Raw genomic sequence first — 15,372 nt, forward strand, 5'->3', positions numbered from 1 at the left:
TTCACCTTTGAAAACTGCAAATCTTCTCCCCTGCTTTCTTCTCCAGCTCTACTCTACCTACTTACTTATTGAAGTATATACAATAACTCCAACAACTCACTGTGGTTAAAATATATTCAAGATTTCTATTAACCCATAGTGGTGAACTGTTAACCATCTACTCCCTCACCTCTCTGTGTACCCTTGAAGGAATGCGGTTGTTCCTTTTCATAGGTTGAGTGATTGTAATAGTTATTTCATTTGTTTGTGTTTATCTGTTGATACTATCTTTCCTATTACCATCTGCCACTTCAGTCAGTGGTGTAATATTTGTTTTGTGTTGTGCATTGGGGAACGCCAAATAGTAATTTCTTTTATGCATTACCCAGCAGCAGGCAATCAGGATGGAAGAAACTGCCCAGCCCCCTAGCAACCGCTCTGCTCTCCCCCTGTTGGGGAAATCCCTCTGCCCCTGTTACATTGCACTAGGCAATCTAGGCGCAAATGTGCCGCATCCCAAATTCTGCCACCCTAGGCTGCCACCTAGTTTGCCTAATGGTTTAACCAGCCCTGATTATCCACATATAAGATGCTCACATTAAACCATTATAAGTAGTTCTCACTGTAATATATGTAGTTGATTAGTGTTTCTAGCCTTTTTTTACACTGTGCACCCTCTGCTAGAAAATATGTGTTCTACAAACCCATAATTAATAAATCTTATTGCCTACTCAGACTATTGTTAACAAATCTGTTTGATCGATCACAGACAGTATAGTGTCCAGAGCTCATGGGGGGGGGGACACATGCTTAATGCCCCAAACTGCACCTCAGTGTTTGCAGAGAGCATGGGTGGTATAGGTGTCAATTACAACAGGAGCTTCCAAAGCCGCTCCCCACAATGCTTTGCAACTGCAGCATCAAGGCATTGGGTTGCGTGATTTTGGAAGCTCCCGCAGAGCACTACTGTGCCGTTCGAGGCCTTACTACGTGCGCAATCCTGGCATGGGCTCACAAACTCGGGATATTGATTTGGTTCTACCATTCATTTTTTGGGGTGATTCCCTTCCAAACCTCTCACGAATCCCATGTTGGGAGTCACTGGATTAGTGCAATGAAAAAGGTGTCATCTTTAATTTGATCACCTGCCATTCTAATTGCTATATATTGCAAAGCACAAGGGGGTAGTGGAGAGCAAGAAAAAGAATCAATTCAGTCTGAAACTTTGCCCTGTCATTATTCATTATTTTCTACATAGCATTGCTGTTATAATTCCATGCAAAATACATGCATCGCTTCTTTAGAATGATATATTATTACTATACATTGTAAACTCTGTTATATTAAAGTGATCATTCGGTTTTACAATGCAAGCTTTACATATAAAATTCTGACATTGGGAAGTTCTTCGTTCTCGTTTTCAATACGTTTTGTGTTACCCTTTTTGAAAATACTTCTTCCTCTATATCTGTCAGAGGGCCTTATAACATTTATTATACCCTAGAATGTGTACTGGAATATTTTATTATCTATACTTACTCATTGTACTGCACTGCAGAATATGTTGGTGATGTTTAAATAAATAATCAAATTTGCCTGCACTTTGTCTTTTTATTCTTTCCAAGTGACCACATTACAGCTAGCTGTATGGTCACACTTTTCTCTTTTGCTTGTGAGTGTTGGAACAGAATAACGGGGACTTGGGGAGGGGCATGAAGTGACCCTGGCCCCTCCTGGCTCATTGATAACATACTCATTCTTATTGCACCCTTCTACAGGCTTATCCACATGCTGATTTTCACACTTTCTTGGTGCACTCCAGCTTGTAATCAGTGTCTGGTAAGTTTCAATCCTTTTAATTGATTCAAAGTCTATTGTAATTATTGTACAATACAACTAAAGCATATGCATGTTTGTAAAGGAAAATATGAATGAGACATTTATGTATAGGATGCAAAACTATTATGTAGGGCTGTTTGAATAAGGACAGAGGTAATTAGAGAGAAAGTTGTTTTTTTCTGAAGATAAGATTAATGCGTTCAAGTACGTACACAGAAAATATAAGATGTAACAATTGAACCTCAGTGGAGTGGTGCTGAATTATTCACATATCAGAAAAATAACGGTCCGTATAGTGAGTCATATTTTCCCACTTAACATGTTTATCTTATAATTGCATACTTCAAGTATACATTTAAAACCCTATCATTGTTATTTGCATGATAATATTTAGTGAGTGTTACTGTATATTATTATATATCTAATAGTTTTCTTTACTTGCATATGCTGTACAATCTTCAAAATATAATTGTTTCTCAAAAGCTTCATATTTACACAGCTTAAAAATTACATTTAGCTAATACTTCTGAAATCAAACTTGCCCAGTTATGTATCCTAATTTACATCAAGCCATTTAATACAATGTTTTATAGCCTGCTCCTCAATAACTGGTAATGTCTTTGACTCATCGCAGCTATTCTGTGCCCCTGTCTTTTAGGAATTCTGGAATGCCAAGTACTTTTCCGCTCCAGCGCTTGGACAGATTACTAATGCTTGGACGCTCTTGAATTACAAAGCCATAAGCAATATTGACCTAATAATATGGGGCTGTCCCGCGTTCTTCCATTCATTTTTTTTCTCAACTGCCTCAGCAATTTTCAGGGAGTGCTTAGCAAAAATGAGAAAGCAGCCAGCAAAAAAGGAGAGGCCCAACCATTCGCACAATCTGGGAAATTTTCAACCAAACACAGCCATGAATGCACCTGGAAAATTATTGGAGATCAGACAATGAACTTGTCTTTGAGCTGTAATGGGCAAGACAACAGCAGTTACCAGTGCACATACGAAGGGGAACCACAGAGGTGCCATTTGTATAGCATGAAAGCCAAACAGTATTGGAAGCAAATCCTTGGTAAATTTAAGAAAAAGAAAAATGCTTGTGAGGACAAGACCCTAAAGTCACGCATATGTAAGAAGGCTGCAGCTGTGGACTCGCAGCTTGTGAAGATAGGTGCGGATATTGTGGAAGATGTGGAAAAAAAGAAAGCCAAAGGCAAGGGTCGCATGAAAGAGCCCGGAAAGGGGCCAGAGGGAAGACTGAGGTCCCTGGAAGAGAATGCAAATGTTGGTGCAGAGAAGAAAAGCAATGCAAAGAAGAGAAAGCATGACACAAAGTCCAGTGAAAAGCCAGATCCATCCTCTCCTCCCTCTGCACCAGACTTGTCTACCGCAGCAAGAGAAGTCAATGATGATATCACAGAGTTAAATGCGGACCTGACTGAAGAATACTGTGCAGAGAAATGGCATTCTCTGTGTTCTTTCTTTGTAAATTTCTGGAATGGCTAAATCAAATAGCATTGTGTGGTAGATGTGTGGTAGATGAAAAGTACTTATTTCTAACTAAAACCAAGGCACTAACACAGGAATTCCTTGTAAATTCCTTTGGACTGGTTTATACCTAACATGACTGACAAACCCCCCCAGTGCTGAAACAAGTGTGGACTTGATTGTATTCATATTATGATTTCAGGCATTTCTTTTTAAAGCTGTTCTCTATTGGGACTACATCATTAAACCATGAATTTAACCACCAAGAGAACAATTTCCCCGAGTTAATCATTTCCTCATTGTTTTCCATGATTAGCTAGTTTGCTTTTCTAAAATATGCATGCGATTTATATGTATTGTAGATTCTGGGTGCATTCGTAAATAAAACATCTTTTTTAGGTATCATTGCGTTACTCATTCTCGTCTTTACAAACAGAGCCCAAATCTAGTGTTATAAATTACATTGGGCGCACCTCTGGGTGGAAAGTTATACCCTTGTCACACCACACATTTATATTCCTAGTATCTACAAAAAGAATACTTCATATTTCCTCAAGTGGTAAAGCAGTTTATGAACTTCTCCATAAAGTGCAGCGGTATCAATCAGTGAGTTATGGGTTTTTTTGGCTAAAGAATTGCATTTGAATGTAAACAGCCCATTGAAGTCTATGAAATGATATTAAAAATGAGTGAGTGAGAAAATAAGTGAGAGTTGTCCGATCTGAAAAGTGGTAACTGTATGAATACATATTTACAAACTGAAGTCTCTCTTAAATCCTTTGATGCCAAATGTGGGAGGGGGGGAGAGAGAATAAGGGAAGGGGAAAGAGAATGAGGGGAAGAGAGAATGAGTGAAGAGAGAGAATGAGTGAGGGGATGAGAAAATGAGGGTGCTAGTCGGGTACTGAGGGGAAGGGCATTCCAGAGGTGTGGGGCAGTCAGTGAAAAAGGTTTAAGGCGGGAGAGGGCTTTAGATACAAAGGGGGTAGAAAGAAGACATCCTTGAGCAGAACGCAAGAGTCGGGATGGTGCATAGCGAGAAATTAGGGCTGAGATGTAAGGAGGGGCAGAAGAGTGTAAAGCTTTAAAAGTGAGGAGAAGAATGGAGCGTGAGATGCGGGATTTGATTGGAAGCCAGGAGAGGGATTTCAGGAGGGGAGATGCTAAGACAGATCTAGGAAAGAGTAGAGTGATTCTGGCAGCAGCATTTAGGATAGATTGTAGGGGAGACAGGTGAGAGGCAGGAAGGCCGGACAGCAGGAAGTTACAGTAATCAAGACGGGAGAGAATGAGGGCCTGAGTCAGAGTTTTAGCAGTCGAGCAACAGAGGAAAGGGCGTATCTTTGATATATTGCGGAGGAAAAAGCGACAAGTTTTAGAAATGTTTTGAATGTAAGGGGCGAATGTGAGAGAGGAGTCGAGTGTGACCCCTAGGCAGCGTGCTTGGGCTACTGGATGGATGATCGTAGTTCCAACAGTAATGTGGAAGGAGGTAGTAGGGTCAGGTTTGGGAGGAAGTATGAGGAGCTCTGTTTTAGCCATGTTGAGTTTAAGGCGACGAAGGGCCATCCAGGATGATATAGCAGAGAGACATTCAGAAACTTTGGTCTGTATAGCAGGTGTAAGGTCAGGTGTTGAAAAGTATATTTGTGTGTCGTCAGCATAGAGGTGATATTTAAACCCAAAAGATGTTATTAGGTCACCTAGAGAGAGTGTGTACAGAGAAAAGAGAAGAGGTCCCAGGACAGATCCCTGGGGTACCCCCACAGAGAGATCAATAGAGGAGGAGGAGGTGTTAGCAGAAGAGACACTGAAAGTACGATGGGAGAGGTAGGATGAGATCCAGGATAGAGCTTTGTTCCGAATACCAAGAGTATGGAGAATGTGAAGGAGAAGAGGGTGGTCCACGGTGTCAAATGCTGCAGAGAGGTCGAGTAATATGAGCAGAGTGTAATGACCTCTGTCTTTGGCAGCATGGAGGTCGTCAGTTATTTTAGTGAGGGCTGTTTCCGTGGAGTGAGCAGTGCGGAAGCCAGATTGTAGAGGGTCTAGGAGAGAATAGGTGTTGAGAAAATGGAGCAAGCGAGAGAATACAAGACGTTCAAGGAGTTTAGAGGCAAAAGGCAGGAGGGAGACAGGTCGATAGTTAGAAAGACAGGTAGGGTCAAGCTTGCTGTTTTTGAGTAATGGTATGACTGTTGCATGTTTGAAGGAGGATGGAAAGGTTCCAGAGCAAAGGGAGGAGTTAAAAATGTGTGTGAGCGTAGGGATTATAGTAGGAGCAAGAGGTTTTAGGAGATGGGAGAGAATGGGGTCAAGAGGGCTAGTGGTAGTGGGAGAAGTGGCGATCAACAGCGACACATCCTCCTCTGAGACAGTGGAAAAAGAGTGAAGGAAGGCAGGAGGAGAGTTAGGAAGAGGTGTAGGATGGGAAGAAGAAACAGAGGGGATGTTCTGACGTATGGATTCCACCTTTTCCTTAAAATAGTCAGCAAAGTCCTGAGCGGAGATGGAGGAAGGAGAGGCAGCTGAGGGTGGTTTGAGTAGAGTATCAAAGACAGAGAACAGTCGGCGTGGCTTAGACTTGTGCATGTTGATTAGTGCAGAAAAGTAGGCTTGTTTAGCTTGCGAGAGGGCAGAGTTGAAACAGGATAGCATAAATTTGTAGTGAAGGAAGTCTGCGAGAGTGTGAGACTTCCTCCAGAGGCGTTCAGAGGAACGAGTGGAGGAACGCAGCATGTGTGTGTGGGAATTTAGCCAGGGTCTAGGGTTAGAAGGGCGAGTGCGGCAGAGAGAAAGTGGGGCATGTAGATCAAGAGAGGAGGACAAGACAGAGTTGTAGTTCCTGACCAAGTTGTCGGGGTCTGTAGCAGAGCTGAGAGAGGAGAGGGAGGAGCGTAAAGTGGACTCAAAGTCAGGTAAGTGAATAGAGCGCAGGTTTCTGCAGAACCGGGGTGTAGATGGAGGTGGAGAGAATGAGAAGAGATGATGGTCAGAGAGAGGAAAAGGGGAAATGGAGAAATCGGAGAGAGAGAAGTACTTACTGAAAACCAGGTCTAAGTAGTGGCCATCCTTGTGGGTGCTGGCTGCAGTCCACTGTTGAAGGCCAAAAGAAGAGGTTAGAGAAAGAAAGCGGGAAGCCCAAGGGAGAGAGGGGTCATCAATGTGGCAATTGAAGTCCCCAAGGAGAAGAACAGGGGAGTCTGAGGAGAGGAAGAAAGAGAGCCAGGATTCAAAGTGAGAGAGAAAGGCAGAAGGGGGATGAGTAGAGGTAGGTGGGCGATAGATGACCGCCACATGAACAGGGAGAGGAGAGAAAATCTGGACAGTGTGAGCCTCAAAGGAGGGAAAAGCAAGAGAGGGAGGAATAGGAAGGGTTCGGTAACGACAGAGAGAGGAGAGCAGGAGCCCCACGCCTCCACCCCTGCCATCAGTGTGCGGAGTGTGGGAGAAGGAAAGGCCACCGTAGGAGAGGGCAGCTTCCAGACACCTTAAGACACACTTGCTTAAAGAAGCATATGAATAGCACTGTGGATATTACTAGACACATGATACATAAAGCTTGGCCCCCTGCAGACGCACTTACCAGAACTCCCTCCTACTGTCTCTGTACGTTCTACCTACCTACCAATTAGACTGTAAGCTCCTCGGGGCAGGGACTCCTCTTCCGAAATGTTACTTTTATGTCTAAAGCACTTATTCCCATGATCTGTTATTTATATTATCTGTTATTTATTTGCTTACCACATGTATTACTACTGTGAAGCGCTATGTACATTAATGGCGCTATATAAATAAAGACATACAAATACAAATACAAAAGGAGTGCTTTTTTTTACCATTTTGCTGTATGGACAGACCTACTGCGGTTATTCTCCCTCCAACAGAGGTAAAAGAGAATTTCACAGCTTAGTGTTAGGATGGATAAATCAGCTGTAGTCAATGCAGTATTGGCATAATTGTGTGACAAATGAGCTATTCAGGCATCAGCGTCTTACACATCTTACTGCTGAGCTACAAGTAGTGAGATGTGTGTGTATGTGTGTATGGATAGATAGATAGATAGATAGATAGATAGATAGATAGATAGATAGATAGATAGATAGATAGATAGATAGATAGATAGATAGATAGATAGATAGATAGATTGATATCTCACCCACATTATATATAGGGCTAAGGGGTATAAGTATAAATAAACAGAAGAAGAAAAAACCCTAAAAAAAAGCACTCAAGTCTACCAAAAAATAAATACTTTATTACAAACAGATTAAAACAGACAGTTTAAAAACAACATCCTCTCCAACACAACAAGACTCCATAAAAACACAATACTGTATGTAAACAGTGAAATGGCACTCAAAAGTATACTGGCCTAAATCCTATATTACCTGCAACAAAAATTCAGACAATTCCTAAATAAAGGGGTCAAAAAATGACCGTGAGTATGCTGTTGAGTGCCATTTCACTGTTTACATATTGTGTTGTTTATGGAGTCTTGTTGTGCTGGGGAGGATGTTGTTTTTAAACTGTCTGTTTTAGTCTTTTTGTAATAAGGTATTTATTTTTTGGTACACTTGAGTGCTTTTTTAGGGGTTTCTTTCTTCTTCTTGTGAGATTGAGATATATATACATTTTGAAACTGAGGAAAGCACAAGAGGCACAGTGAGACGCTGCGGGGTGACGCCAGCTCGTCGCAGGAGCAGTATGCGGTTATCATCCGATCAGGTGCACCCTATGTATCCTGGACGCCTCCACCCCTGTTGATGACCACCTATAGAGATTTCTCTCCCATGTGTATGTTTTTTAGAATCTTGTAAGTGTAATTCCTTGGGACTGCTTGTTTTATTAAATGTACCCTCAAGTTATACAGTTACATGCTATGGAGCCTGCACTTCTTTTTAGGTTCATTAGTGGGTGTCTATCCCATTTTCTAGGAGCTGCAAAGAGCTCCACAGGATCTGTTTATTGGAACTATCACCTCTCTGAAAATTCATCAAGTGGAATCATTTGGACTTTATCCTTTTGGATTTAAGACACTGTTTTCACAGTACCACTTTATTGTTTATATATTATTAATTATTTATAGTATCATACATTCACGAAGTTATTTACTATCACTTAAGAATTACACGGTTATATTACTTTACGTGTGTGTGTGTGTGTGTGTGTGTGTGTGTGTGTGTGTGTGTGTGTGTGTGTGTGTGTGTGTGTGTGTGTGTGTGTGTGTGTGTGTGTGTGTGTGTGTGTGTGTGTGTGTGTGTGTGTGTGTGTGTGTGTGTGACAAAAACCCTCCACAGTAAAGCAGAAAGCAACTGTAAATATTTCTGTATGTTCATTTGCATGTCTTAGACAGGTCTGCAACCCTGTCTTTCCCCATTATCGCCCAGCATACAGCGAATATTTACAGTTGCTTTATGCTTTACTGTGGAGGGTTTTTGTCACTTTTTTTACCCACCATAACCTTAATAATTGTGGTGATTACCTAGTCTATAGTCTCAAACCAGCTTAGCCATTACAACCAACCTCACACTGATGATACCCATCAAGGTTGAAAAATGTCTGTGAGTGGGTTTAATGGCTTTGCATCTCATCCCAGCCTCTGTCTAAAAGCTGTGTTTAAAGCAGCATGCATTGGCTTGAGGATTTGCTTGTGTAATACGAGCTTGAGACAAAAGGTGGCACTGAATGCTCATTTGCATGTCATTTCCCAGAATCCCTTGCTGCAGTGGAAGGGCTGTATACTGGGCGATAATGGGGAAAGACAGGGTTGCAGACCTGTCTAAGACAAATTAACAATTAACATACAGTAATATTTACAGTTGCTATATATATATATATATATATATATATATATATATAGTGCTTGACAAATAACTGAAAATCTACTCGACACTTAGCCCCGCCCCCAGCCCCGTCCAAAAAATAAATGAATAAATTCCTAGTAAGAACAACATTCGTATTTGACAAAAGTTTATTTATTGTATTACATTATACTACAATTAGTCCTTGTTACGTGTGTGTATATAAATGTCGGATCTGGAAAAACAGCCAGATGTGAATGACTACTTTCCTGAACCCCTTAACCAGTGTCTGGATGCCCCTGCTTCACAATTTCTAAAGCAGCAATCCCGCCTGGGATCTTACCTGATCCGCAGTCCCTCAATGTCCAGGTACCTTTATTCCCGCAATGTTATATGTTGGAGGGAAGGTGTTCCTTACCTGTCTTATTGGTTATGGGGGATTCCGATGTTTGTGAACTTGAGTCAGATCTGGAAGAAAGCAGTACAGGTTATTTCGGTGTAGTTATAGGGCATTTAAGAAATGTAGGGTAAATAAGATATCCAGATTCAGAGAGTGAGACAGAGAGAGTGTGAGAGAGACAGACCGAGTGTGGGTGAGAGACAGAGTGTGGGTGAGAGAAAGACAGAGTGTGGGTGAGAGAAAGACAGTGTGAGAGAGAGGGCAACACAGAGAGAGAGAGAGAGAGGGCCACAGAGCGACAGAGAGAGAGAGATAGCGACAGAGAGAGAGCATGAGAGAGAGAAAGTGAGAGAGTGAGTGAGAGAGAGAGAGCATGAGAAAGAGAAAGTGAGAGAGCGAGAGAGAGAAAGCGAGAGAGAGAGAGCGACAGAGAGCGACAGAGAGAGAGCGACAGAGAAAGAGCGACAGAGAAAGAGCGACAGAGAAAGAGCGACAGAGAAAGAGCGACAGAAAGAGAGCGACAGAGAGAGAGCGACAGCGACAGAGAGAGAGCGACAGAGAGAGAGCGACAGAGAGAGAGCGACAGAGAGAGAGCGACAGAGAGAGAGCGACAGAGAGAGAGCGACAGAGAGAGCGACAGAGCAACAGAGCGACAGAGAGAGCGACAGAGCGAGAGAGCGACAGAGAGAGCGACAGAGCGAGAGAGCGACAGAGAGAGAGCGAGAGAGATAGAGAGAGCGACAGAGAGAGAGATAGCGACAGAGAGAGAGCGACAGAGAGAGAGAGCGACAGAGAGAGAGAGCGACAGAGAGAGAGAGCGACAGAGAGAGAGAGAGCGACAGAGAGAGAGCAAGAGAGTGAGAGCGACAGAGAGAGAGCAAGAGAGCGAAAGTGACAGAGAGAGAGCACGAGAGAGCGCAACAGAGAGAGAGCGAGAGAGAGTGACAGAGAGAGAGAGCGACAGTCAGGAGGTGACTGACGTTAGGTGGAAAGCTGACTGACAGTGGGTGGGTGTCTACACACACACACACACACACACACACTCAGTCTCTCTCACACTCACACACTCACACACTCACACACTCACACACACTCACACACACTCACTACAAGAAATGGAGCTGCTCGAGACAAAGCGGAATCGGCGCTGGGAATCTCGCTCCAGGTCCCGATCACTGTGTCCAGCAGGGACATCGGGGGTATGTGGGGGCATCAGAGGCATGTGGGGGGCATCGGAAGGCAAGTGGGGGCATCGGAGGCATGTGGGGGGCATCGGGGCATGTGGGGAGCATCGGAAGGCAAGTGGGGGCATCGGAGGCATGTGGGGGGCATTGGGGCATGTGGGGGGCATGTGGGGCATGTGGGGGGCATTGAGAGTTTGTGGGAAGAATTGGGGTCATGTGAAGGACATTGGAGAGCCACGGGAGGCATCGAGGGCATGTGGGGGAGATCGGGGGCATGTGGGGGAGATCGGGGGCATGTGGGGGAGATCGGAGTCATGTGGGGGAGATCGGGGGTATGTGGGGGAGATCGGGGGCATGTGGGGGAGATTGGAGTCATGTGGGGGAGATCGGGGGCATGTGGGGGGCATCGGGGGCATGTGGGGGAGATCGGAGGCATGTGGGGGAGATCGGGGCATGTGGGGGAGATCGGGGCATGTGGGGGAGATTGGGGGCATGTGGGGGAGATCGGGGCATGTGGGAGAGATCGGGGCATGTGGGGGAGATCGGGGGCATGTGGGGGAGATCGGGGGCATGTGGTGGGCATCGGGGGCATGTGGGGAAGATCGGGGGCATGTGGGGGAGATCTGGGGCATGTATGTGGGAGATAAGAGGCATGTGGGGGAGATCGGGGCATGTGGGGGAGATCGGGGCATGTGGGGGAGATCGGGGCATGTGGGGGAGATCGGGGCATGTGAGGGAGATCGGGGGCATGTGGTGGGCATCGGGGTCATGTGGTGGGCATCGGGGTCATGTGGGGGAGATCGGGGCATGTGGGGGAGATCGGGGCATGTGGGGGAGATCGGGGGCATGTGGGGGAGATCGGGGGCATGTGGGGGAGATCGGGGGCATGTGGAGGAGATCGGGGGCATGTGGGGGAGATCGGGGGCATGTGGGGAAATCGGGGGCATGTGGGGGAGATCGGGGGCATGTGGGGGAGATCGGGGGCTTGTGGGGGAGATCGGGGCATGTGAGGGAGATTGGGGGCATGTGGGGGAGATCGGGGGCATGTGGGGGAGATCAGAGGCATGTGGGGGGCATCGGGGGCATGTGGGGGAGATCGGGGCATGTGGGGGAGATCGGGGCATGTGGGGGAGATCGGGGCATGTGGGGGAGATCGGGGCATGTGGGGGAGATCGGGGCATGTGGGGGAGATCGGGGCATGTGGGGGAGATCGGGGCATGTGGGGGAGATCGGGGCATGTGGGGGAGATCGGGGGCATGTGGGGGAGATCGGGGCATGTGAGGGAGATCGGGGGCATGTGGGGGAGATCGGGGGCATGTGGGGGAGATCAGAGGCATGTGGGGGGCATCAGGGGCATGTGGGGGAGATCGGGGCATGTGGAGGAGATCGGGGCATGTGGGGGAGATCGGGGCATGTGGCGGAGATCGGGGGCATGTGGGGGAGATTGGGGGCATGTGGGGGAGATCGGGGGCATGTGGGGGAGATCGGGGGCATGTGGGGGAGATCAGGGGCATGTGGGGGAGATCGGGGCATGTGTTTGATATGTGCCAGGGCATCAGAGGCATGTGGGGGAGATCAGGGGCATGTGGGGGAGATCGGGGACATGTGGGGTAGATCGGGGGCATGTGGGGGAGATCAGGGGCATGTGGGGGAGATCAGAGTCATGTGGGGGGCATCGGGGGCATGTGTTGGGCATGTGGGTGGCATCAGAGGCATGTGGGGGAGATCGGAGGCATGTGGGGGAGATCGGAGGCATGTGGGAGAGATCGGGGGCATGTGGGAGAGATCGGGGGCTTGTGGGGGAGATCGGGGGCATGTGTTGGATATGTGCCAGGGCATCAGAGGCATGTGGGGGAGATTAGGGGCATGTGGGGGAGATCAGAGGCATGTGGGGGAGATCAGGGGCATGAGTGGGAGTTCTGGGGCATGTGGGGGAGATCGGGGGCATGAGGGGGAGATCAGAAGCATGTGGGGGAGATCGGAGGCATGTGGGGGAGATCGGAGGCATGTGGGGGAGATCGGGGGCATGAGGGGGAGATCTGGGGAATGTGGGGGAGATCAGGGGCATGTGCGGGAGATCTGGGGCATGTGGGGGCATCAGAGGCATGTGGGTGAGATTGACGGCATGTGGGGGAGATCGGGGGCATGTGGGGGAGATTGACGGCATGTGGGGGAGATCGGGGCATGTGGGGGAGATCGGGGGCATGTGGGGGAGATTGGAGGCATGTGGGTGAGATCGGGGGTATGTGGGGGGCATGGGAGAGGGCATCGGAGGAGCATGTTGGGGACATAGGAGAGGCATGGGAGAGTACTTACGTGCTCACGAAGGATCACAATAGAAAGGAAGGCCGCGTCCATCCGCAGGCTCATATAGAGCCTGGATGCGCGGCAAAAAAAAAATGGCAACGTGCCAAGTTGCGTCACACCAATCAGGAGGATTTTTTTTGCCAGCGCGAGCAGGGGAAATTAAACAGAACCACATGCGCTGCTTGTGCCAATCGCCAGCGGCCAAAATCCAGTTGCCCCTTGCGATCGGATTTATCGAGCACTGTACACAGTGGTGTGAAAAAGAAAGTACACCCTCTTTGAATTCTATGGTTTTACATATCAGGACATAATAACAATCATCTGTTCCTTAGCAGGTCTTAAAATTAGGTAAATACAACCTCAGATGAACAACAACACATGACATATTACACCGTGTCATGATTTATTTAACAAAAATAAAGACAAAATGGAGAAGCCATGTGTGAAAAACTAAGTATACCTTATGATTCAATAGCTTGTAGAACCAACTTTAGCAGCAATAACTTGAAGTAATCGTTTTCTGTATGACTTGATCAGTCTCTCACATCGTTGTGGAGGAATTTTGGCCCACTCTTCTTTAAAACGTTGCTTCAGTTCCTTGAGGTTTGTGGGCATTTGTTTATGCACAGCTCTCTTAAGGTCCTGCCACAGCATTTCAATCAGGTTGAGGTCTGGACTTTGACTGGGCCACGAACACCTTGATTCTTTTCTTTTTCAGCCTTTCTGTTGTAGATTTGCTGGTGTGCTTGGGATCATTGTCCTGTTGCATGACCCAATTTCGGCCAAGCTTTAGCTGTCGGACAGATGGCCTCACATTTGACTCTAGAATATTCTGGTATACGGAGGAGTTCATGGTCGACTCAATGACTGCAAGGTTCCCAGGTCCTGTAGCTGCAAAACAAGCCCAAATCATCACCCCCCCACCACCGTGCTTGACAGCTGGTATGAGGTGTTTGTGCTAATATGCTGTGTTTGGTTTTCGCCAAACGTGGCACTGTGCATTATGGCCAAACATCTCTACTTTGGTCTCGTCTGTCCAAAGGACATTGTTCCAGAAGTCTTGTGGTTTGTTCAGATGCAACTTTGCAAACCTAAGCCGTGCTGCCATTGTCTTTTTAGAGAGAATAGGCTTTCTCCTGGCAACCTTTCCAAACAAACCATACTTGTTCAGTCTTTTTCTAATTATACTGTCATGAACTTTAACATTTAACATGTTAACTGAGGCCAGTAGAGTCTGAGATGTAACTCTTGGATTTTTTGCAATTTCTCTGAGCATTGCACGGTCTGACCTTGGGGTGAATTTGCTGGGACGTCCACTCCTGGCAAGATTGGCAACTGTCTTGAATGTTTTCCACTTTTGAATAATCTTTTTCACTGTAGAATGATGGACTTTAAATTGTTTGGAAATGGCCTTATAACCCTTCCCAGATTGATGGGCAGCAACAATTGCTTCTCTCAGATCATTGCTGATGTTTTTCATCCTTGGCATTTTGTTAACACACCTGAATGCTCCAGACCAGCAAACTGCTAAAACTTCGGCTTTTATAGAGGTGGTCACACTTGCTGATGATCAATTAATCAAGGGCATTTGATTAGCAGCACCTGTCGGCTACTTAGCATCTTAATTCCTATGGAAGCAGTAAGGATGTACTTAGTTTTTCACACATAGCTTCACCATTTTGGCTTTATTTTTGTTAAATAAATCATGACACGGTATAATATGTCATGTATTGTTGTTCATCTGAGGTTGTATTTACCTAATTTTAAGACCTGCTAAGGAACAGATGATTGTCATTATGTCCTGATATGTAAAACCATAGAATTCAAAGAGGGTGTACTTTCTTTTTCACACAACTGTATATATACATATATATATATACAGAAAAATATTTTACCAGATGGGGATCCAGGAAAAACGAGACAACACACAGTCAGGGAAATCCAAAGTAGATGTATTCAAGACAAATACATAGGCACCGCATCCAACGTTTCGGTCATCATACAGTGACCTTCCTCAGGGATGTGCAGTGAGTGAATGCTAGTGTATACCCTTATATACCCACATTAATTACACCAAAGTGATAAATAATCATGCTCACCTGTCTTTAAAAGCAAAAAACTGCCAAACTCTTGTATTACTAGCTGCTGTGGACCGCAGCCCTATGCTGGAACGCACCACCATCTTAATCAGGAAGTAAAAAACTATAGCTGCTCGTGTGCACCTTAAAGGGCCAGTGGAATCACGAATTGAGGTGCCAGGATTGCTGTGCTAACCCCATGGATGTTTGCATAGATATAGCAACATGTTTTTGGGTTGTTAGATAGCTTTGAACTGTTTATTCATCAACATAGAGGATTTCCTATTGTATTA

The 15,372-nt window shown here is 45.8% G+C and overlaps 1 protein-coding gene across 1 annotated transcript; it reads left to right on the plus strand.

Annotated features, from left to right (window-relative positions):
* Positions 1-1,663: 1,663 nt before the first annotated feature.
* FGFBP3 (fibroblast growth factor binding protein 3) lies at positions 1,664-3,708 on the plus strand. Its single transcript, XM_075612828.1, has 2 exons — positions 1,664-1,818; positions 2,477-3,708. The coding sequence occupies exon 2, from the start codon at positions 2,581-2,583 to the stop codon at positions 3,322-3,324; it is 744 nt and encodes a 247-aa protein (XP_075468943.1). The 5' UTR covers positions 1,664-1,818; positions 2,477-2,580; the 3' UTR covers positions 3,325-3,708.
* The last annotated feature ends 11,664 nt before the right edge of the window (positions 3,709-15,372 follow it).

The sequence above is a fragment of the Ascaphus truei genome, chromosome 8 (genome assembly GCF_040206685.1).
Source record: "Ascaphus truei isolate aAscTru1 chromosome 8, aAscTru1.hap1, whole genome shotgun sequence".
NCBI classification, from domain to species: Eukaryota; Metazoa; Chordata; class Amphibia; order Anura; family Ascaphidae; genus Ascaphus; species Ascaphus truei.